The 24,305-nt window shown below is 40.1% G+C and overlaps 1 protein-coding gene across 1 annotated transcript in view; it reads left to right on the top strand.

The window, feature by feature from the left end:
• The window catches only part of LOC128656343 (D-beta-hydroxybutyrate dehydrogenase, mitochondrial), a 99,898-nt gene extending 76,139 nt beyond the window's left edge, over window positions 1-23,759 (top strand). Inside the window, exon 5 of the mRNA XM_053710195.1 lies at window positions 22,647-23,759. Coding sequence (XP_053566170.1) covers window positions 22,647-23,116 — 470 coding nt within the window. The 3' untranslated portion in view covers window positions 23,117-23,759. The remainder of the gene's footprint in view (window positions 1-22,646) is intronic.
• The last annotated feature ends 546 nt before the right edge of the window (window positions 23,760-24,305 follow it).

Here is a 24,305-nt window from a genome sequence, read left to right on the forward strand (position 1 = left end):
CCTCCCCTAACTGCCATATCCAGTCATTCTCTTGCAACTCTCGACAAGCATGGAGGTAGTAAGAGAGAAGTGGTGAAACGTAGTTGTTTTTTTCTTCAATCAAAAGTTTGTTATTTTTAAATGGTACCGGAGTTGTACTATTTTGCCCCAGGCAGAAAATAGAAGAAGAATCTGCCTGTGATTTCTATGATCTTAGCAGGTTGTAACTAAGATCCATTGCTGTTCTCACACATAACTGAAGAGAGAGGTAACTTCAGCTGGAGAATGGTGTGCAGGTTATCCTGCTATGAGGTATGTGCAGTTAAAATTTTTTTCTAGAGATGTAAATGCTAGAAAATGCTGCTGATACCAGATTTATGTAAGGTAAGCCTGAATACAGTGATTTAATAGTAACTGGTATCATGCTTACTTTCAGAGGTAATACTCTTATAGATTTACAATATAAAACGTTTGCTGGCATGTTTAAACAGTTTTATATATACTTTGGTGATAAAACTTTATTGGGGCCTAGTTTTTTTCCACATGGCTGGCTTACATTTGCCTAGAAACAGTTTCCTGAGGCTTTCCACTGTTTTAATATGAGTGGGAGGGGCCTAATTTAGCGCTTTATTGCGCAGTAACTTTTTACAGACTGAGACATCCAGCTTCCTCCAGGAGTCCCCTGAATGCTATAGGACCTCTCTAAAGGGCTCTTAGGCTTTCCAAAGTCGTTTGTTGGGGAAGGTAGGCCCACAGCATGGCTGTGGCAGTTTGTTGTGACTGTTAAAAAAACGTCTATATCGGGGGGGGGGGGTTTATCTGTTTTTTTTAACTAAGGGGTTAATCATCCATTTGCAAGTGGGTGCAATGCTCTGTTAGCTTATTATACACACTGTAAAAATTTCGTTTGATTTACTACTTTTTTTCACTGTTTTTCAAATTCGGACAAAATTTGTTTCTCTTAAAGGCACAGTACCGTTTTTTATTTTTTGCTTGTTAACTTGATTTAAAGTGTTTTCCAAGCTTGCTGGTCTCATTGCTAGTCTGTTTAAACATGTCTGACATAGAGGAAACTCCTTGTTCATTATGTTTAGAAGCCATGGTGGAACCCCCTCTTAGAATGTGTACCAAATGTACTGATTTCACTTTAAGCAATAAAGATCATATTCTGTCTTTAAAAAATTTATCACCAGAGGAATCTGACGAGGGGGAAGTTATGCCGACTAACTCGCCCCACGTGTCAGACCCTTTGACTCCCGCTCAAGGGACTCACGCTCTAATGGCGCCAAGTACATCTAGTGCGCCCATAGCGTTTACTTTACAAGACATGGCGGCGGTCATGGATAATACCCTGTCAGCTGTATTATCCAGACTACCTGGGTTTAGAGGAAAGCGAGACAGCTCTGGAATTAGAAGAAATACAGAGAATACTGACGCTTTAAGAGCTATGTCTGATACTCGCTCACAATATACAGAAGCTGAGGAAGGAGAGCTTCTTTCTGTGGATGATGTTTCTGACTCAGGGAAAAAGATTCAACCTGATTCTGATATGTCTACATTTAAATTTAAGCTTGAACACCTCTGCGTGTTGCTCAGGGAGGTTTTAGCTGCTCTGAATGACTGTGATACAATTGCAGTGCCAGAAAAATTGTGTAGATTGGACAAATACTATGCAGTGCCGGTGTACACTGATGTTTTTCCAATACCTAAAAGGTTTACAGAAATTATTACTAAGGAATGGGATAGACCAGGTGTGCCGTTCTCTCCCCCTCCTATTTTTAAGAAAATGTTTCCAATAGATGCCACCACACGGGACTTATGGCAGACAGTCCCTAAGGTGGAGGGAGCAGTTTCTACCCTAGCTAAGCGTACTACTATCCCTGTCGAGGACAGTTGTGCTTTCTCAGATCCAATGGATAAAAAGTTAGAGGGTTACCTTAAGAAAATGTTTATTCAACAAGGTTTTATTCTACAGCCCCTTGCATGCATTGCCCCAGTCACTGCTGCTGCGGCTTTCTGGTTTGAGTCTCTAGAAGAGGCTTTACAGGTAGAGACCCCATTGGATGACATACTTGACAAGCTTAGAGCACTTAAGCTAGCCAATTCTTTTGTTTCTGATGCCATTGTTCATTTGACTAAACTAACGGCTAAGAATTCTGGTTTTGCTATTCAAGTGCCCAGGGCGCTATTGCTTAAATCATGGTCAGCTGACGTTACTTCAAAGTCTAAGCTGCTTAACATTCCCTTCAAGGGGCAAACCCTATTCAGGCCTGGTTTGAAGGAGATCATTTCTGATATCACTGGAGGAAAAGGTCATGCCCTTCCTCAGGATAGGTCAAAATCAAGGGCCAAACAGACTAATTTTCGTGCCTTTCGAAACTTCAAGGCGAGTGCGGCATCAACTTCCTCTAATGCAAAACAAGAGGGAACTTTGCCCAGTCCAAGTCGGTCTGGAGACCTAACCAGACCTGGAACAAAGGTAAGCAGGCCAAAAAGCCTGCTGCTACCCCTAAGACAGCATGAAGTATCAGCCCCCTATCCAGTAACGGATCTAGTAGGGGGCAGACGTTCGCTCTTCACCCAGGCTTGGGCAAGAGATGTCCAGGATCCCTGGGCGTTGGAAATTGTATCCCAGGGATATCTTCTGGACTTCAGAGCTTCTCCTCCAAAAGGGAGATTTCACCTTTCACAATTATCTGCAAACCAGATAAAGAGAGAGGCATTCTTACACTGTGTTCAAGACCTCCTTGTTATGGGAGTGATCCATCCAGTTCCAAAGAAGGAACAAGGACAGGGATTTTACTCAAATCTGTTTGTGGTTCCCAAAAAAGAGGGAACCTTCAGACCAATTTTGAATCTCAAGATCTTAACCCCTTAATGACCGGACCATTTTTCAATTTTCTTACCCTTAATGACAATGGCTATTTTTACATTTCTGCAGTGTTTGCGTTTAGCTGTAATTTTCCTCTTACTCGTTTACTGTACCCACACATATTATATACCGTTTTTCTCGTCATTAAATGGACTTTCTAAAGATACCATTATTTTCATCATATCTTATAATTTACTAAAAAAAAATTATAAAATATGAGGAAAAAAATGGAAAAAAACACACTTTTTCTAACTTTGATACCCAAAATCTGTTACACATCTACAATCACCAAAAAACACCCATGCTAAATAGTTTATAAATTTTGTCCTGAGTTTAGAAATACCCAATGTTTACACGTTCTTTGCTTTTTTTGCAATTTATGGGGCAATAAATACAAGTAGCACTTTGCTATTTCCAAACCCCTTTTTTTCAAAATTAGCGCTAGTTACTTTGGAACCCTGAATACCTGAATATCCCTTGACATTTATATATTTTGTTTTAGAAGACATCCCAAAGTATTGATCTAGGCCCATTTTGGTATATTTCATGCCACCATTTCACCGCCAAATGCGATAAAAAAAAAAAAAAGTTCACTTTTTCACAAATTTTATCACAAACTTTAGGTTTCCCACTGAAATTATTTACAAACAGCTTCTGCAATTATGGCACAAATGGTTGTAAATGCTTCTCTGGGATACCCTTTTTCAGAAATAACAGACATATGGCTTTGTGGTTGCTTTTTGGTAATTAGAAGGCCGCTAAATGCCGCTGCGCACCACACATGTTTTATGCCCAGGAGTGAAGGGGTTAATTAGGGAGCTTGTAGGGTTAATTTTAGCTTTAGTGTAGTGTAGTAGACAACCCCAAGTATTGATCTAGGCCCATTTTGGTATATTTTATGCCACCATTTCACCGCCAAATGCGAGCAAATAAAAAAAAAATCTTTACATTTTTCACAATTTTAGGTTTCTCACTGAAATTATTTACAAACAGCTTGTGCTATTATGGCAGAAATTGTTGTTAAAGCTTCTCTGGGATCCCCTTTGTTCAGAAATAGCAGACTTATATGGCTTTGGCGTTGCTTTTTGGTAATTAGAAGGCCGCTAAATGCTGCTGCGCACCACACGTGAATTATACCCAGCAGTGAAGGGGTTAAATTAGGTAGCTTGTAGGGAGCTTGCAGGGTTAATTTTAGAGATCAGCCTCCCACCTGACACATCCCACCCCCTGATCCCTCCCAAACAGCTCTCTTCCCTTCCCTCCCCCACCCCACAATTGTTCCCGCCATCTTAAGTACTGGCAGAAAGTCTGCCAGTACTAAATAAGAGTTTGTTTGTTTTTTAAATAAAAATAATAAAATATTTTGGTTGTGATGGACCCCTGCCTTAGCACCAACCTCCCTGATCCCCCCCTCCAGATCTCTAACCCTCTCCCCTACCTAATTACCGCCATCTTGGGTACTGGCAGCTGTCTGCCAGTACCCAGTTTGGCCCCACAAACCAAAAATATTTTAATTTTATTTATAACTTTTTTATTTTTTTATTATTATTTCTGTAGTGTAGTAGCCCCCCCACAATACCCCCACCCCCTCCCAGATCCTTTTATATGTAAAAAAAAAAAATATATATATTTTTTTTCCCCCTTCCTGCCTTCATTGGTGTCAGTGTGGCTAATGCGCGCACCTGCACGCGCGCCCCACGTGCACACGCGCCCTGTGCACGTGCCCCCCGTGCACGTGCGCGCGCATCGTGCACGCACGCGCACGCTCCCTCCTCCCACCCCGACAACGGCACCATTGGCACCATCGCTACCGGTGCAGAGAGGGCCACAGAGTGGCTCTCTCTGCATCGGAGGCTTGTAAAGGGGTATTGCAGGATGCCTCCATATCGAGGCATCACTGCAATACCCTCAGAGCTGCTGGAAGCGATTGTGATCACTTCCAGCACTTTGTTAGACAACTGACGTACCAGGTACGTCTACTGTCATTAACAGTTAGTTTTTGCATGACGTACCTGGTACGTCAGTTGTCATTAAGGGGTTAAACAAATTCCTCAGAGTCCCATCATTCAAGATGGAGACTATTCGTACCATCCTACCTATGATCCAGGAGGGTCAATACATGACTACAGTGGATTTAAAGGATGCTTATCTTCACATTCCGATACACAAAGATCATCATTGGTTTCTTAGGTTTGCCTTCCTGAACAGGCATTACCAGTTTGTAGCTCTTCCCTTTGGGTTAGCTGCAGCCCCAAGAATCTTTACGAAGGTTCTGGGGTCACTTCTGGCGGTCCTCAGACCGCGGGCATATCAGTGGCCCCTTATTTAGATGACATTCTGATACAGGCGTCAAATTTCCAAATTGCCAAGTCTCATACGGACATAGTTCTGGCATTTCTGAGGTCGCATGGGTGGAAGGTGAACGAGGAAAAGAGTTCTCTATCTCCTCTCACAAGAGTCTCCTTTCTGGGAACTCTAATGAGGATTTACCTGACAGAGTCCAGGTTATCAAAACTTCTAAATTCCTGCCGTGTTCTTTATTCCACTTCTCGCCCTTCGGTGGCTCAGTGTATGGAAGTAATCAGCGTAATGGTAGCGGCAATGGACATAGTGCCGTTTGCACGCCTACATCTCAGACCGCTGCAACTATGCATGCTCAGTCAGTGGAATGGGGATTATACAGATTTGTCCCCTCTACTAAATCCGGATCAAGAGACCAGGGATTCTCTTCTCTGGTGGCTATCTCGGGTCCATCTGTCCAAGGGCATTACCTTTCGCAGGCCAGATTGGACAATTGTAACAACAGATGCCAGCCTTCTAGGCTGGGGGGCAGTCTGGAATTCCCTGAAGGCTCAGGGATCGTGGACTCAGGAGGAGACCCTCCTTCCAATAAACATTCTGGAACTAAGAGCGATATTCAATGCTCTTCAGGCTTGGCCTCAGCTAGCGACAATGAGGTTCATCAGATTTCAGTCGGACAGCATCACGACTGTGGCTTACATCAACCATCAAGGGGGAACAAGGAGTTCCCTAGCGATGTTAGAAGTCTCAAAGATAATTCGCTGGGCAGAGATTCACTCTTGCCACCTATCAGCTATCCATATCCCAGGTGTAGAGAACTGGGAGGCGGATTTTCTAAGTCAACAGACTTTTCATCCGGGGGAGTGGGAACTCCATCCGGAGGTGTTTGCACAATTGATTCGTCGTTGGGGCAAACCAGAACTGGATCTCAGGGCGTCTCGCCAGAACGCCAAACTTCCTTGTTACGGATCCAGGTCCAGGGACCCCAAGGCAACGCTGATAGATGCTCTAGCAACGCCTTGGTCCTTCAACCTGGCTTATGTGTTTCCACCGTTTCCTCTGCTCCCTCGTCTGATTGCCAAAATCAAGCATGAGAGAGCATCGGTGATCTTGATAGCGCCTGCGTAGCCACGCAGGACTTGGTATGCAGATCTGGTGGACATGTCATCCTTTCCACCATAGACTCTGCCGCTGAGACAGGACCTTCTACTTCAAGGTCCTTTCATCCATCCAAATCTAATTTCTCTGAAACTGACTGCCTGGAGATTGAACGCTTGATTTTATCAAAGCGTGGCTTCTCCGAGTCAGTCATTGATACCTTAATTCAGGCACGAAAGCCTGTCACCAGGAAAATCTATCATAAGATATGGCATAAATATCTTTATTGGTGTGAATCCAAGGGCTACTCATGGAGTAAGGTCAGGATTCCCAGGATATTATCTTTTCTCCAAGAAGGTTTGGAAAAAGGATTGTCAGCTAGTTCCTTAAAGGGACAGATTTCTGCCCTGTCTATTCTTTTGCACAAGCGTCTGGCGGATGTTCCAGACGTTCAGGCATTTTGTCAGGCTTTAGTTAGAATCAAGCCTGTGTTTAAACCTGTTGCTCCGCCTTGGAGCTTAAATTTGGTTCTTAAAGTTCTTCAAGGGGTTCCATTTGAACCTCTTCATTCCATAGATATCAAACTTTTATCTTGGAAAGTTCTTTTTTTGGTAGCTATTTCCTCGGCTCGTAGAGTTTCCAAGTTATCTGCCTTACAATGTGATTCTCCTTATCTGATCTTCCATGCAGATAAGGTAGTTCTGCGTACCAAACCTGGGTTTTTACCTAATGTGGTATCTAATAAGAATATCAATCAGGAGATTGTTGTTCCATCATTGTGTCCTAATCCTTCTTCAAAGAAGGAACGTCTATTACACAATCTTGACGTGGTTCGTGCTTTAAAGTATTATTTACAAGCTACTAAAGATTTTCGTCAAACATCTGCATTGTTTGTTGTCTACTCTGGACAGAGGAGAGGCCAAAAGGCTTCGGCAACCTCTCTTTCGTTTTGGCTAAGAAGCATAATCCGCTTAATTTATGAGACTGCTGGCCAGCAGCCTCCTGAAAGGATTACAGCTCATTCTACTAGAGCTGTGGCTTCCACATGGGCCTTTAAAAATGAGGCTTCTGTTGAACAGATTTGCAAGGCGGCGACTTGGTCTTCGCTTCATACCTTTTTCAAAATTCTATAAATTTGATACTTTTGCTTCTTCGGATGCTATTTTTGGGAGAAAGGTTTTACAGGCAGTGGTACCTTCCTTGTCCCTCCCTTCATCCGTGTACTTTAGCTTTGGTATTGGTATCCCACAAGTAATGGATGATCCGTGGACTGGATACACCTTACAAGAGAAAACATAATTTATGCTTAACTGATAAATTTATTTCTCTTGTGGTGTATCCAGTCCAAGGCCCGCCCTGTCATTTTAAAGCAGGTATTTTTTTTTAATTTTAAACTTCAGTCACCACTGCACCCTATGGTTTCTCCTTTCTCTGCTTGTCTTCGGTCAAATGACTGGATATGGCAGTTAGGGGAGGAGCTATATAGCAGCTCTGCTGTGGGTGATCCTCTTGCAACTTCCTGTTGGGAAGGAGAATATCCCACAAGTAATGGATGATCCGTGGACTGGATACACCACAAGAGAAAGAAATTTATCAGGTAAGCATAAATTATGTTTTGGTTTTTTTAACTACAATTCTACCTATTACTTAATGTACTGTATCTGAGCAAAAACTCAAGCACTACCCACAACTAAACTACTAAGCGCTCAGCTTTTTGACTATACAGATTTTTAACTACTTATTAACAACATGTCATAGTACTTTGACCTTTAAATAAATACCTTAACCTAGAGATGGTTATATTATCTGTTCCCTGTCATACGGCCTAATCATGTTTCTACATAATCTACTCCAATCCTATTGCTATATACTAACACATCTCTGACGATTTTGTTAGTTAACATAGATAACCCACTATACATTCAGCAGATACCCATTTCTAGGAATATTAGTACTGAGCAACTCCCTCTAGACTCCTGACCGTTTGTATGAGACAATCAAAGATAGGACCCAACCGTCATTACAAAAAGCAATGATAATCCAGGTATGTATTAAGTCCAAGTATCCAAGTTAAAAATCCACTGGGACTCCCTTTGCAATAGGCGTTTGGCCCTATCTCCACCTCTAGTACATCTAGGGATATGGTCAATAATAATGTATCTCAAATCAGAGACCCCATGTCTGTTAGTGCAAAAATGCCTAGCCACCGGTTGGTCTGAATCCCCCACTTTGATGGCTTTACGGATTGCTGATCGGTGGTTAGCCATTCTCGTCCTAAGGTCATCCTCGGTCTTCCCAACATAAAACCTGTCACATGGGCAATGAAGCAGGTACACAATAAATGTGGTTGTACAGGTGACCCTATGCTGTATATGGAATTTTTTTTATTGGACCAAGGATGTGTGAAAACATTGTGTTAAGCCACTATAGGTAATGCATCCACTACACCGGAAACAACCCTTCTTGGTGGTGCTTAACCACGTAGTTGGCATATAACTGTCACTGTTATCTGGTCTCAATAGGATATCCTTCAGGGATCTACCTCTCTTGAATCCCACCATAGGTATGTCCCAATGTTCCCTCAGGGTTTTGGAAAACTCTACTTTCTCAGGAGAAAATGTAGTGGTGAAGATCATTCTCTGGTTTGTTACTCTTTTGTCTTTTTGACAGGGCTTGATCCTGGGTCATAGAAACTGATTCCGACAATGTTTGTCTTAGCTGAATAGATCCATATCCACGTTGTTCAAATTTATTATGCATAGTCACCAGTTGGCGTTCCTTATTAACTTCGTCCGTGTTATTTCAGACCACACTATGTATCCAAAGGTACTTAATGCATACCTGGATTATCATTGCTTTTTGTAATGATGGTTGGGTCCTATCTTTGATTGTCTCATACAAACTGTCAGGAGTCTAGAGGGAGTTGCTCAGTACTAATATTCCTAGAAATGGGTATCTGCTGAATGTATAGTGGGTTATCTACGTTAACTAACAAAATTGTCAGAGATGCGTTAGTATATAGCCATAGTATTGGAGTAGATTATGTAGCAACATGATTAGGTCGTATGACAGGGTACTGATTACATAACCATCTCTAGGCTAAGGTATTTATGTATAGGTCACAGTAATATGACATTTTGTTAATAAGTAGTTAATAATCTGTATAGTCAAAAAGCTGTGCACTTAGTATTTTAGTTGTGGGCAGTGCTTGAGTTTTTGCTCAGATGCGGTACATTAAGTAATAGGTAGAAGTGTAGTTATTGGAATATTTGCTTCAGTTTTGTACTTCGTAATAGAGGATAGCATGTACCGTTGACTATATTGGCTATTGAATTAGGATTCCATTTTGAACTTTATGTATCTATTATAGTTGGCTAATATCAATATGTGTTTGCATTTCGCTTTTTAGTTGTGTCCCACTTGGCTCTCCGTAGGGCCGTTCGCGCATGCGCAGTTGCGCTTTACGGACGCTGCGGAGTTTGCCGGTATCAGTGCACGGTGGAGGGAGTAGGAGATAAAGGGTAAGTTGAATTATTTGTGTTTAAGTGGTCTGAGGACGGGGGAGACCCCGAAAACGTTAACCGTTTTTATAAATACATTGCTGAAAACGGCGAGTGCCTTCCTTACTACTACTTTATATTACTTGTGTGTGTGTGTGTGTATATTTATATATATATATATATATATATGTGTGTGCGTGTGTGTGTGTGTATATATATATATATATATATATATATATATATATATATATATATATATATATATATATATATATATATATATATAATAAAAAATATACAAAATTTATTAGGGAGATGGTATAAAGAATCTACTTTTATTAATTGTTAATTATTATTTGGGTGCAGACCCTGTAAAACACATAATTTTTCTGCAATTACAAGAGAGAAAAGTTTGAAGAGAACACAGTAGTGTTATCTCCGAAATAGACAGGGATTTCAGCACTCCATTTATTTAGATCAATGCACACATTCAAAAGAATTCATTTAGAGCAGGTGTTCAAAAGCCTTTACGCAGCCAAACAACTTCTGGGTCCCCTAAACCAAAACCACACAAAATTTGTTGTAAATAATAATAAATTTATTTGTGCAAACAATCATTAAAAGAAATCAAAAAACCTCATACATTTAAAAATACGTTTTTGTACATTAAATGCATAGATAAAGCTGGCCAGCTCACTCAAAATGAATACGATGCAGATAAATACCTAAACAGGTAACTGGGTTATTGGGGAACACCCCTACCAGCGGGTAGCCCTGTATGCCTACAGGAATCTGCTACCATGGATATTATTGGGGATCCATGCATAATAAACCGTTTAGTACACAAGCAAAAATGGCAACACCTATCTCAGAGGGTAACGAAAACGAGCTAGACAAGCTTGTTACCTTGAGAACAATCTGAGGATCTATGCCAATTACTTGTGTGCTGAGCAAAAGCAGTGTAGCAGGAATTACATACTTTTCATTTTAAACACTTTCATCAAGAAACACCCTGACCAGAGGGTAGCACCAATATTGAAAAAAGGTTCTGGCTACCTTAGTACTATATAGGGATCTATGTTTCTCTATTGATAGATGTGTAATCACAGCAAAAGTAACAATCACATTAGTAATGCAAGCAATATAGGCTGTTAGAGAAAACTATTAATAAAGCTTTCCTCATTCGCTATGACCTTGTTTAAGGCTTAAATGTGTGCTCTTTAGTGCATTTTCCAGACAGTACATTCCATTTTAGACTCGTGAGTCCATGAATACTTTACAAATCACTTTCGTGCGATTGCAAATCCTCCTCCTTTTAGGTTGATGAAAAGTCCAGATGCGGTGCCTGCTTGCTGCTGTGGTTAGGAGAGCTGTTTGCTGCATCGAGTATCAATCAGGTGGCTGGTTCTCAGCTGTGCAAATAACGTCACACGCCAACGGCCGTTTCACCCCCCACGTGACCAGGTGTCATTGGGGCTTCCTCAGGGCGTATACTTAGTAACTCCATATGCGCTCTATTTAAACTTAGCACTTACTTAGGATTGGTGAAAATATCTTCAGTGAAATTGAAACAGTGTTTTTCATTGCTCAAATGTAACAAGTAGGGTCATTAGTTCTATCAGACCCATACTAACATTAGCAATATGGTAACATATTATAACCATTTCAGTAGTTGCAAATATAAAAGAAACAAAAAACCAAAAACATTGTTTGCACATATTTATGAATTTGTTACTTCCAGCAAGGCTAATCCAGCGCAAGATAAACAATAAAAAGCAGAAAATTATTGTCAATCGCTATTTTTAAGTTTTTAAATATTTCGGCTAAGGGAGAGTAACCTACCTTTTCTTTACCATAACTGAATATAATACCATAATATTCTTATGCTGATTATGCAAGTTTTTAACTTTTACAGGAAAGGAGCAAAATCTAATTTTTCATTCAGGCCATTTGGTGACAATGTTTTTAGTCGAAATATCCATGCTACTTCTTTCCTAAGTAGTAAATTATCTATATCGCCACCCCTGCCATGTAAAGAGCATCTTTCAATACCTATAAGTTTTAAATCATCAGTTGAGCAGTTGTGGTAGAGTTTAAAATGCAGGGCTATATTACTATTTATAGTGCCTTCTTTCGCATTAGCAATGTCATTGCGATGTTCTGTCCCCCTGTCCTTCAGGATACTCTTAGTTTTCCCTGTATAATAAAGGGGACATGAGTACAGTAAATATATTACATTATCAGATTTACAATTAATAAATTGTCTAATTTCATATGTTTTCTCGCCTGTACAAAACTGTCTAGTTTTTACTATGAATTTGCAAAAGACACAGTTGCCACATTGGAAGCAACCTTGTAGCTTTTGTCGTTTTTCAAGCCAATTTTGTGCTTTTGGATTGCATGAGAAATCGCTCTTAACCAATCTATCTTTTAAATTGGGAGCCCTCCGTGCAACTTGTGATGGAAAGTCACCCACCACACTTTTAACATTCTCATCTGAAAGTAGAAATTGCCACTTACTTTTTAGAATATTTCGAACTTGATTCCAGTGTCCATTAAATTCAGTAATAAATCTAACCCTATTATCTACTGTTTTCTCCCTTTTGTCAAAAAGCAAAGAATCTCTATTAGCTTTTAGTGCTTTATTCATCGCAAATTTTATGTTACGTTTTGAATATCCCCTCGCTATAAATCGATTGGCCATTTCTTGTGCATGTGTCTTATATTTGTTCCTACTGGAGCAATTTCTCCGGAGCCTGAGAAATTGTCCAGTAGGGATTCCTCTAATCAAGGACGGTGGATGGTGGCTGGAAGCAACCAACAATGTGTTCGTTGCAGTACTTTTTCTATAAATTTCTGTAGTGAGCTTGTTACCTTCTTTTTTAATTATAATATCCAAGAACGGTAACTCTGATGCACTATATTCATACGTGACAAAAATATTAAATTTGTTCTTATTCAAGTTGGATACAAATTCTTTCAGAAGATCTACAGAACCTCTCCAAAGTATGAATATGTCGTCCACATAGCGACGCCATATTAACACTGAGGAGGCTATCAGTTCATTGAACTCTTCAAAAACAGTGAGAAGTTCCCATAAACCTAAATGTAGGCAGGCATATGATGGGGCGCATGTCGCCCCCATCGCCGTGCCTCTTATTTGTTTATAAAACTTGTTATCAAATTTAAACACATTGTTTTCCAAAATGAACTTCAAAAGTATGATTAGAAATTCAGTATGCTTATCAAATTGATTACCTCTAGATTCTAAAAAATGTTGTGCTGCTGCAATTCCTAATGGATGGGGGATTGAAGAGTAGAGTGCCTCCACATCTAGAGATACTAGAAGTGTTTCTTCATCAACCTCTATCCCATCTAATTGCCTTAGAAGGTCAGTGGTGTCTTGTACAAAAGTAGGTAAAGAGGAAACAAAAGGTTTTAAATAACTATCCACATAGTTCCCAATATGTTCAGTAATACTGCCGATCCCCGAAATTATAGGACCCCCGGGGGGATCTTGCATGTTTTTATGTAACTTTGGAATGCAGTAGAACACTGGTGTTTTTGGAAATTTTATATACAGGTAATCAAACTCTTTTTTACTAATAATACCATCTTTTCTTGCTTTGTAAATTGAAAAATTACCCATCAGCAAAATAATTGATGATAATTTGACTAGACAGGAAAGAATAGCATTACAGGAACTTACGAATACCCCTGGTATTATAATTAAGCAGGCGGATAAGGGCGGAAACCTTGTAATTATGAATGAGTCTAACTATGCACTGGAAGTGAAAAAACAACTTAATAATAAGGAACAATATCAACCTATTCAAGAGAGTCCCATCACAAAAATACAGAGTGAATTACTGCATATACTTAACAAAGCAAGAAAAGATGGTATTATTTGTAAAAAAGAGTTTGATTACCTGTATATAAAATTTCCAAAAACACCAATGTTCTACTGCATTCCAAAGTTACATAAAAACATGCAAGATCCCCCCGGGGGTCCTATAATTTCGGGGATCGGCAGTATTACTGAACATATTGGGAACTATGTGGATAGTTATTTAAAACCTTTTGTTTCCTCTTTACCTACTTTTGTACAAGACACCACTGACCTTCTAAGGCAATTAGATGGGATAGAGGTTGATGAAGAAACACTTCTAGTATCTCTAGATGTGGAGGCACTCTACTCTTCAATCCCCCATCCATTAGGAATTGCAGCAGCACAACATTTTTTAGAATCTAGAGGTAATCAATTTGATAAGCATACTGAATTTCTAATCATACTTTTGAAGTTCATTTTGGAAAACAATGTGTTTAAATTTGATAACAAGTTTTATAAACAAATAAGAGGCACGGCGATGGGGGCGACATGCGCCCCATCATATGCCTGCCTACATTTAGGTTTATGGGAACTTCTCACTGTTTTTGAAGAGTTCAATGAACTGATAGCCTCCTCAGTGTTAATATGGCGTCGCTATGTGGACGACATATTCATACTTTGGAGAGGTTCTGTAGATCTTCTGAAAGAATTTGTATCCAACTTGAATAAGAACAAATTTAATATTTTTGTCACGTATGAATATAGTGCATCAGAGTTACCGTTCTTGGATATTATAATTAAAAAAGAAGGTAACAAGCTCACTACAGAAATTTATAGAAAAAGTACTGCAACGAACACATTGTTGGTTGCTTCCAGCCACCATCCACCGTCCTTGATTAGAGGAATCCCTACTGGACAATTTCTCAGGCTTTGGAGAAATTGCTCTAGTAGAAACAAATATAAGACACATGCACAAGAAATGGCCAATCGATTTATAGCGAGGGGATATTCAAAACGTAACGTAAAATTTGCGATGAATAAAGCTCTAAAAGCTAATAGAGATGCTTTGCTTTTTGACAAAAGGGAAAAAACAGTAGATAATATGGTTAGATTTATTACTGAATTTAATGGACACTGGAATCAAGTTCGAAATATTCTAAAAAGTAAGTGGCAATTTCTACTTTCAGATGAGAATGTTAAGTGTGGTGGGTGACTTTCCATTACTAGTTGCACGGAGGGCTCCCAATTTAAAAGATAGATTGGTTAAGAGCGATTTCTCACACAATCCAAAAGCACAAAATTGGCTTGAAAAACGACAAAAGCTACAAGGTTGCTTCCAATGTGGCAACTGTGTCTTTTGCAAATTCATAGTAAAAACTAGACAGTTTTGTACAGGCGAGAAAACATATGAAATTAGACAATTTATTAATTGTAAATCTGATAATGTAATATATTTACTGTACTCATGTCCCCTTTATTATACAGGGAAAACTAAGAGAATCCTGAAGGACAGGTGGACAGAACATCGCAATGACATTGCTAATGCAAAAGAAGGCACTATAAATAGTAATATAGCCCTGCATTTTAAACTCTACCACAATTGCTCTACTGATGATTTAAAAGTTATAGGTATTGAAAGATGCTCTTTACATGGCAGGGGCGGCGATATAGATAATTTTCTACTTAGGAAAGAAGTAGCATGGATATTTCGACTAAAAACATTGTCACCAAATGGCCTGAATGAAAAATTAGATTTTGCTCCTTTCCTGTAAAAGTTAAAAACTTGCATAATCTGCATAAGAATATTATGGTATTATATTCAGTTATGGTAAAGAAAAGGTAGGTTACTCTCCCTTAGCCGAAATATTTAAAAACTTAAAAATAGCGATTGACAATAATTTTCTGCTTTTTATTGTTTATCTTGCGCTGGATTAGCCTTGCTGGAAGTAACAAATTCATAAATATGTGCAAACAATGTTTTTTGGTTTTTTGTTTCTTTTATATTTGCAACTACTGAAATGGTTATAATATGTTACCATATTGCTAATGTCAGTATGGGTTTTGATAGAACTAATGACCCTACTTGTTACATTTGAGCAATGAAAAACACTGTTTCAATTTCACTGAAGATATTTTCACCAATCCTAAGTAAGGGCTAAGTTTAAATAGAGCGCATATGGAGTTACTAAGTATACGCCCTGAGGAAGCCCCAATGACACCTGGTCACGTGGGGGGTGAAACGGCCGTTGGCGTGTGACGTTATTTGCACAGCTGAGAACCAGCCACCTGATTGATACTCGATGCAGCAAACAGCTCTCCTAACCACAGCAGCAAGCAGGCACCGCATCTGGACTTTTCATCAACCTAAAAGGAGGAGGATTTGCAATCGCACGAAAGTGATTTGTAAATTATTCATGGACTCACGAGTCTAAAATGGAATGTACTGTCTGGAAAATGCACTAAAGAGCACACATTTAAGCCTTAAACCAGGTCATAGTGAACGAGGAAAGCTTTATTAATAGTTTTCTCTTACAGCCTATATTGCTTGCATTACTAATGTGATTGTTACTTTTGCTGTGATTACACATCTATCAATAGAGAAACATTGATCCCTATATAGTACTAAGGTAGCCGGAACCTTTTTTCAATATTGGTGCTACCCTCTGGTCAGGCTGTTTCTTGATGAAAGTGTGTAAAATGAAAAGTATGTAATTCCTGCTACACTGCTTTTGCTCAGCACACAAGTAATTGGCATAGATCCTCAGATGTTTCTCAAGGTAACAAGCTTGTCTAGCTCGATTTTGTTACCCTCTGAGATAGGTGTTGCCATTTTTGCTTGTGTACTAAACGGGTTATTATGCATAGATCCCCAATAATATCCATGGTAGCAGATTCCTGTAGGTAGGGGTGTTGCCCTATAACCCAGTTACCTGTTTAGGTATTTATCTGCATCATATTCATTTTGAGTGAGCTGGCCAGCTTTATCTATGCATTTAATGTACAAAAAACAGAATTTATGCTTACCTGATAAATTACTTTCTCCAACGGTGTGTCCGGTCCACGGCGTCATCCATTACTTGTGGGATATTCTCCTCCCCTACAGGGAAAGGCAAGGAGAGCACACAGCAGAGCTGTCCATATAGCTCCCCCTCTAGCTCCGCCCCCCAGTCATTCGACCAACGGTTAGGAGAAAAAGGAGAAACTATAGGGTGCCGTGGTGACTGTAGTGTATAAAGACAAAAAAAATTTCAACCTGATTAGGAAAACCAGGGCGGGCCGTGGACCGGACACACCGTTGGAGAAAGTAATTTATCAGGTAAGCATAAATTCTGTTTTCTCCAACATTGGTGTGTCCGGTCCACGGCGTCATCCATTACTTGTGGGAACCAATACCAAAGCTTTAGGACACGAATGAAGGGAGGGAGCAAATCAGGTTACCTAAATGGAAGGCACCACGGCTTGCAAAACCTTTCTCCCAAAAATAGCCTCAGAAGAAGCATAAGTATCAAATTTGTAGAATTTGGCAAAAGTGTGCAGAGAATACCAAGTCGCTGCCTTACATATCTGATCAACAGAAGCCTCGTTCTTGTAGGCCCATGTGGAAGCCACAGCCCTAGTAGAGTGAGCTGTGATTCGGTCAGGAGGCTGTCGTCCGGCAGTCTCATAGGCCAATCGGATAATGCTTTTTAGCCAGAAAGAGAGAGAGGTAGCAGTAGCTTTTTGATCTCTCCTCTTACCAGAGTAAACAACAAACAAAGATGAGGTTTGTTTAAAATCTTTTGTTGCTTCTAAATAGAACTTTAAAGCACGAACAACATCTAAATTGTGTAATAAACGTTCCTTCTTTGAAACTGGTTTTGGACACAGAGAAGGAACAACTATTTCCTGGTTAATATTCTTGTTGGAAACAACTTTTGGAAGAAAACCAGGCTTAGTACGCAAAACAACCTTATCTGAATGGAAAACCAGATAGGGTGGATTACACTGCAAAGCAGATAATTCAGAAACTCTTCTAGCAGAAGAAATAGCACCCAAAAACAGTACTTTCCAAGATAATAACTTAATATTTATGGAATGTAAAGGTTCAAACGGAACCCCTTGAAGAACTGAAAGAACTAAATTTAGACTCCAAGGAGGAGTCATGGTTCTGTAAACAGGCTTGATTCTAACCAAAGCCTGAACAAAAGCTTGTACATCTGGCACAGCTGCCAGTCATTTGTGTAACAAGACAGATAAAGCCGAAATCTGTCCCTTTAGAGAACTAGCGGACAACCCTTTATCCAAACCTTCTTGGAGAAAGGAGAGAATCCTTGGAATTTTTATTTTACTCCAGGAGAATCCCTTGGATTCACACCAACAGATATATTTACGCCATATTTTATGGTAAATCTTTCTAGTCACAGGTTTTCTGGCTTGGACCAGAGTATCTATCACAGAATTCGAAAACCCACGTTTGGATAAAATCAAGCGTTCAATTTCCAAGCAGACAGCTGCAGAGAAACTAGATTTGGATGTTCGAATGGACCTTGTACTAGAAGATCCTGTCTCAAAGGTAGCTTCCATGGTGGAGCCGATGACATATTCACCAGGTCTGCATACCAAGTCCTGCGTGGCCACGCAGGAGCTATCAGAATCACTGAGGCCTTTTCCTGTTTGATCCTGGCTATGAGCCTGGGAAGGAGAGGAAACGGTGGAAACACATACGCTAGGTTGAACGACCAAGGCGCCACTAATGCATCCACTAGAATCTCCTTGGGATCCCTGGATCTGGACCCGTAACAAGGAATCTTGAAGTTCTGATGGGACGCCATTAGATCCATGTCTGGAATGCCCCATAATTGGGTTAACTGAGCAAGGACCTCCGGGTGGAGTTCCCACTCCCCCGGATGGAAAGTCTGATGACTCAAATAGTCCGCCTCCCAGTTGTCTACTCCTGGGATGTGAATAGCAGATAGATGGCAGGAGTGATTCTCTGCCCATTGGATGATCTTGGTTACTTCCTTCATCGCTAGGGAACTCTTTGTTCCCCCTGATGATTGATGTACGCAACAGTCGTTATGTTGTCCGACTGAAAACTTATGAACCTGGCTTTCGCTAGCTGAGGTCAAGCCAGGAGCGCATTGAATATTGCTCTTAGTTCCAAAATGTTTATCGGGAGAAGCGACTCTTCCCGAGACCATAGGCCCTGAGCTTTCAGGGAGTCCCAGACCTCGCCCCACCCCAAGAGGCTGGCGTCGGTCGTGACAATGACCCACTCCGGTCTGCGGAAACTCATTCCCTGAGACAGGTGATCCTGGGTCAACCACCAGAGAAGTGAGTCCCTGGTTACCTGGTCTACTTGAATTTGGGGAGACAAGTCTGTATAGTCCCCATTCCACTGATTGAGCATGCACAGCTGTAATGGTCTTAGATGAATTCGAGCAAAAGGAACCACGTCCATTGCTGCGACCATTAGTCCTATTACTTCCATGCACCGAGCTATGGAGGGTTGAGGAATAGAATGAAGAACTCGACAAGCGTTTATAAGCTTTAACTTTCTGACTTCTGTCAGGAAGATCTTCATTTCCATAGAATCTATTATTGTTCCCAGAAACGGAACCCTTGTGGACGGTGACAGTGAACTCATTTCTATGTTCACCTTCCACCCGTGAGATCTGAGAAAAGCCAACACAATGTCTGTGTGGGCCCTCGCTTTGGAAAGAGACGACGCTTGGATTAGGATGTCGTCTAGATAAGGTGCTACAGCGATGCCCCTCAGCCTTAGGACCGCTAGAAGGGACCCTAGCACCTTTGAGAAAATTCTGGGAGCGGTGGCTAAACCGAATGGAAGAGCCACGTGAAGGATGGAACTCTGAGGAAATTGTTTAATATCTTTAAATCCAGGATTGGCCTGAAAGTTCGCTCTTTTTTGGGAACCACAAACAGGTTTGAGTAAAAACCTAGACCTTGTTCCCCGGAGGGGACTGGGTTTATCACTCCCATCTTTGATAGGTCTCTTACACAATGTAAGAATGCCTGTTTCTTTATCTGGTCTGAAGATAAGTGAGACAGGTGGAATCTTCCCTTTGGAGGAAGTCCCTTGAACTCTAGCAGGTATCCCTTGGAGACTATCTCTAGTACCCAGGGATCCGGAACATCTCTTGCCCAAGCCTGAGCGAAGAGAGATAGTCTGCCCCCTACCAGATCCGGTCCCGGATCGGGGGCTACCCCTTCATGCTGTCTTCGTAGCAGCAGCAGGTTTCTTGGTCTGTTTACCCTTGTTCCAGCCTTGCATGGGCTTCCAAGCGGGTTTGGGCTGGGCCGCGTTACCTTCTTGTCTAGCGGCAGTGGAGTTATTAGCCGGTCCGTTCCTGAAATTGTGAAAGGAACGAAAATTAGACTTGTTCTTAGCCTTAAAAGGCCTATCCTGTGGGAGGGCATGGCCCTTACCCCCAGTGATGTCTGAAATAATTTCCTTCAATTCCGGTCCAAAAAGGGTCTTACCCTTGAAAGGAATATTAAGTAACTTAGTCTTGGACGACACATCTGCCGACCAGGATTTTAGCCAAAGCGCCCTCCGCGCTACTATAGCAAAACCTGAGTTTTTCGCCGCCAATTTCGTTATTTGAAAAGCGGCATCCAATATAAAGGAATTAGCTAACTTTAATGCGTGAATTCTGTCCATGACTTCTTCATAGGAAGTCTCTTTGTGGAGCGACCTTTCTAGTTCCTCGAACCAAAAGGACGCCGCTGAAGTGACAGTAATAACACACGTAGCTGGTTGAAGGATGAACCCTTGTTGAACAAAAATCTTTTTAAGCAATCCTTCCAATTTTTATCCATAGGATCTTTGAAAGCGCAGCTGTCCTCTATAGGAATAGTTGTGCGCTTCGCTAGTGTTGAAACAGCTCCCTCAACCTTCGGGACCGTCTGCCATGCGTCCCTTCTAGGGTCTACTATGGGAAACATTTTCTTAAATATAGGAGGTGGGGCAAAGGGTACACCTGGCTTCTCCCACTCCACTATGCTCGCTACCCTCTTGGGTATTGGAAAAGCGTCTTCGTGCACTGGGACCTCTAAAAATTTGTCCAATTTGCACAACTTCTCTGGTACTACTACAGAATCACAGTCATCCAGAGTAGCTAATACCTCCTTAAGCAAAGCGCGGAGATGTTCTAGCTTAAATTTAAATGCTACTATATCAGGTTCTGCCTGTTGAGAACTTTTTCCTGAATCTGAAATTTCACCCTCAGACAGCCCTTCCCTCACAGCCAATTCCGATTGATGTGAGGGTAAAATAGATAAGGCATCGTCAGCGTCTGATTGTTCATCCTTTTTTTATCTGTATTTAAAACTGAACAATCACGCTTTCTCTGAAATGCTGGCAGTTTGGATAAAAGATTTGCTATAGAATTATCCACTACTGCTGTTAATTGTTGCATAGAAATAAGCACTGGCGCGCTAGGTGTCGCCTGCGCGGGCAAAGCTGGTGTAGACACAGAAGGAGAGGATGTAGAATTATCCTCACTACCTTCATTAGATAAATTATCTTGGGCAACATTATGAAATGTAACAGAGCTGTCCTTATTTTGTTTGGACACTATGGCACAATTATCACAAACACTCAAAGGGGGAACACATTTGTCTCTACACACACAGAACATAGGTTATCTGATGGCATAGACATGTTAAACAGATTTAGGCAGGCAAACAATGCAATAAAAACGATTTTAAACAAAAACGTTACTGTCTACCAGCATAAGAATCAAAAAGGGGAAGCCTGTTATCTTTTTTGTTGAGGTGAAAGAAAAATGGCTTACCATTTTCCCTGAGGGGAAAAATGACTGTCATCTAGCATTAGCCTGTGTTGTTAGAAGGAGACTAGTCATACCTGAAGCAGATGAGTCTGCAAACTGTTACCCCCAACTGAAGTTCTCTGGTTTCAACAGTACTGCGTGGTAACAGCAATGGATTCTAGTTACTTGTGCTAAAATCATATTCCTCTTAACAGAAATCTTCATCACTTTTCTGTTGTAGAGTAAATAGTACAAGCGAGCACTATTTTAAAATAACAAACTCTTGATAGAAGATATAAAAAACTACAACTAACACCACAAACTCCTCACCATCCCCGAGGAGATGCTACTTGTTCAGAGCGGCAAGGAGAATGACTGGGGGGCGGAGCTAGAGGGGGAGCTATATGGACAGCTCTGCTGTGTGCTCTCCTTGCCTTTCCGTGTAGGGGAGGAGAATATCCCACAAGTAATGGATGACGCCGTGGACCGGACACACCAATGTTGGAGAAACTTATTTTTAAATGTATGAGTTTTTTTGATTTCTTTTAATGATTGTTTGCACAAATAAATTTATTATTATTTACAACAAATTTTGTGTGGTTTTGGTTTAGGGGACCCAGAAGTTGTTTGGCTGCGTGAAGGCTTTTGAACACCTGCTCTAAATGAATTCTTTTTAATGTGTGCATTGATCTAAATAAATGGAGTGCTGAAATCCCTGTCTATTTCGGAGATAACACTACTGTGTTCTCTTCAAACTTTTCTCTCTTGTAATTGCAGAAAAAAAAAAAAAAATATATATATATATATATATATATATATATATATATATATATATATATATATATATATATATATATATATATATATATATATATAACCAAAAAAACATCAGATATCTATAGAAATATTTAGTTATGAATAAATAGAACATTTCTTGTATGTGAAGAACATTGGAATGGGAAATATTAATTCTAAGTTTGCCTTTTTGCACTAGTGGGGTTAGCGCGTGACCGAAAACAGTTTACTTTCAACTCATAATACGAGCACGACCCGTTGAATGCAAAAAGCTTACTTCTAGCGCAATTAACGCACAAGCTGGAGTGTTAAATAGCGCTCTACTTGTAATCTGGCCCATAGAAATTTAGAGTCTGTAATGCAAACATTACATGCACTGTAACAGATTACAGCATTACATTTTTACACATAATCCATGACAGTTTTTTTTTAAATGATCTGTGTAAATCCTATCATTTCTTGTGTATTAACACCATTTTAATCTTTTGGTTTTACAGGTCGTGTGGTCTGCATGGTAAGCATGTTTGGAAGGATGAGTAGCCCATCCAGGTCCTGCTATTGTGTGTCAAAATATGGAGTTGAAGCCTTTACAGATTGCTTGAGACAGGAAATGTACCATTGGGGAGTTAAGGTTATTGCTATTGAGCCTGGAAATTTCATTGCTGCCACTGGCATTTTTACCAAAGAAAGCGTAGAAAGAAGAGGAATAGAGATGTGGGAAGAAGCTTCAGACCTTTTACGAAATGATTATGGGAAACTTCATTTCTCTCAAGAAGTTGCCAAGATGAAATCGTTTGTGAGCTCTGGCGGTAAAGATAAGACTATTGTTCTTCAAGCAATCACAGATGCGCTTATATCAAGATTCCCGTATGCACGCTACAACCCCACAGATACATACTGCTGGATAAAGCTGCAAGTTATGTCTCACCTACCTACTGCAATTGCAGACAGGATTTATATTTACTGAGAAAAACTTTTTTTTTTTCCTGACAGTATTTTTAAAATCTAATATAAAACTAATTCTTAAATGAAACTGTGTAAAATAGAAATATTTTCTGCGTCTGGAAAGGTATTATTTACTATTCCTTCCTTTAAAGGGACAGTCTACCTTAGAATTGTTATTGTTTAAAAAGATAGATAATCCCTTTATTGCCCATTCCCCTATTCTGCATAACTAACACGGTTATATTAATATACTTTTTTTTACCTCTGATTACCTTTTATCTGAGCCTTTGCAGACTGTCCCCTTATTTTAGTTCTTTTGACAGACTTGCATGTAGCCAATCAGTGCCCTCTCACTTGTAAATCCACGGGTCTGGTCACACTGTTATCTGTATGGCACACATGAACTTACACCCTCTAGCTGTGAAAAACTGCCAAATGCATTGAAATAAGGGGGGCGGGCCTTCAATGTTTTAGAAATTTAGCATATGAGCCTATCTAGGTTTAGCTTTTAACAAAGAATACCAAGGGAGCAAAGAAAATTTGATGATAAAAGTAAATTGAAAAGTTGTTTAAAATTGCATTTCCTATCTAAGTCATGAAAGTTTAATTTTGACTAGACTGTCCCTTTTAAGTGTAAATTCTAAATAAAATAATATATTTTACAATTTTTAATTCTGTGATATCACCAGAGGAAGAAAAAACAATTATTTTAATATACATCAAATTATGCACAACCATACAAACCACTGACCTATTAATATTACAGTTCTTTGCTTCCTTACCTTTGAGCAGGCTTGTCTAACCAAAGACTTGAGGGGCACAATGCAGCTGTCCAGTGCCTTTTATCCACTACTACCCATGCTATTTCTTTACATTTCAGAACTGCAACATATACAGGGCCTCAGGGGGACCAAAGTTTCACCCAGTTCAGGCACTATTTTCTGTTCTTAAAGCCATTGGCATCCTGGACTAACAATCTATAACAAAAATTACCTGAAGTTTCTGAAACTTATAATATTGTTTTATCTTGCAGAAGTTCAGAAGGTGTTAATACTTTAATTTAAAGCTGTGATTCAATATATTAGATTTAACTCCAGGTCTTTGGCTACCTCTAATATGGTTAGGAAAGCACTTTGTATAAGACATTGGGAGGCTGACTTTTCTTATTGTCATGCCCCTAGGTGCTTACCTGAGCATGGTAGGGGCCCTAA

This window comes from Bombina bombina, chromosome 4 (assembly GCF_027579735.1).
Source record: "Bombina bombina isolate aBomBom1 chromosome 4, aBomBom1.pri, whole genome shotgun sequence".
NCBI lineage: Eukaryota > Metazoa > Chordata > Amphibia > Anura > Bombinatoridae > Bombina > Bombina bombina.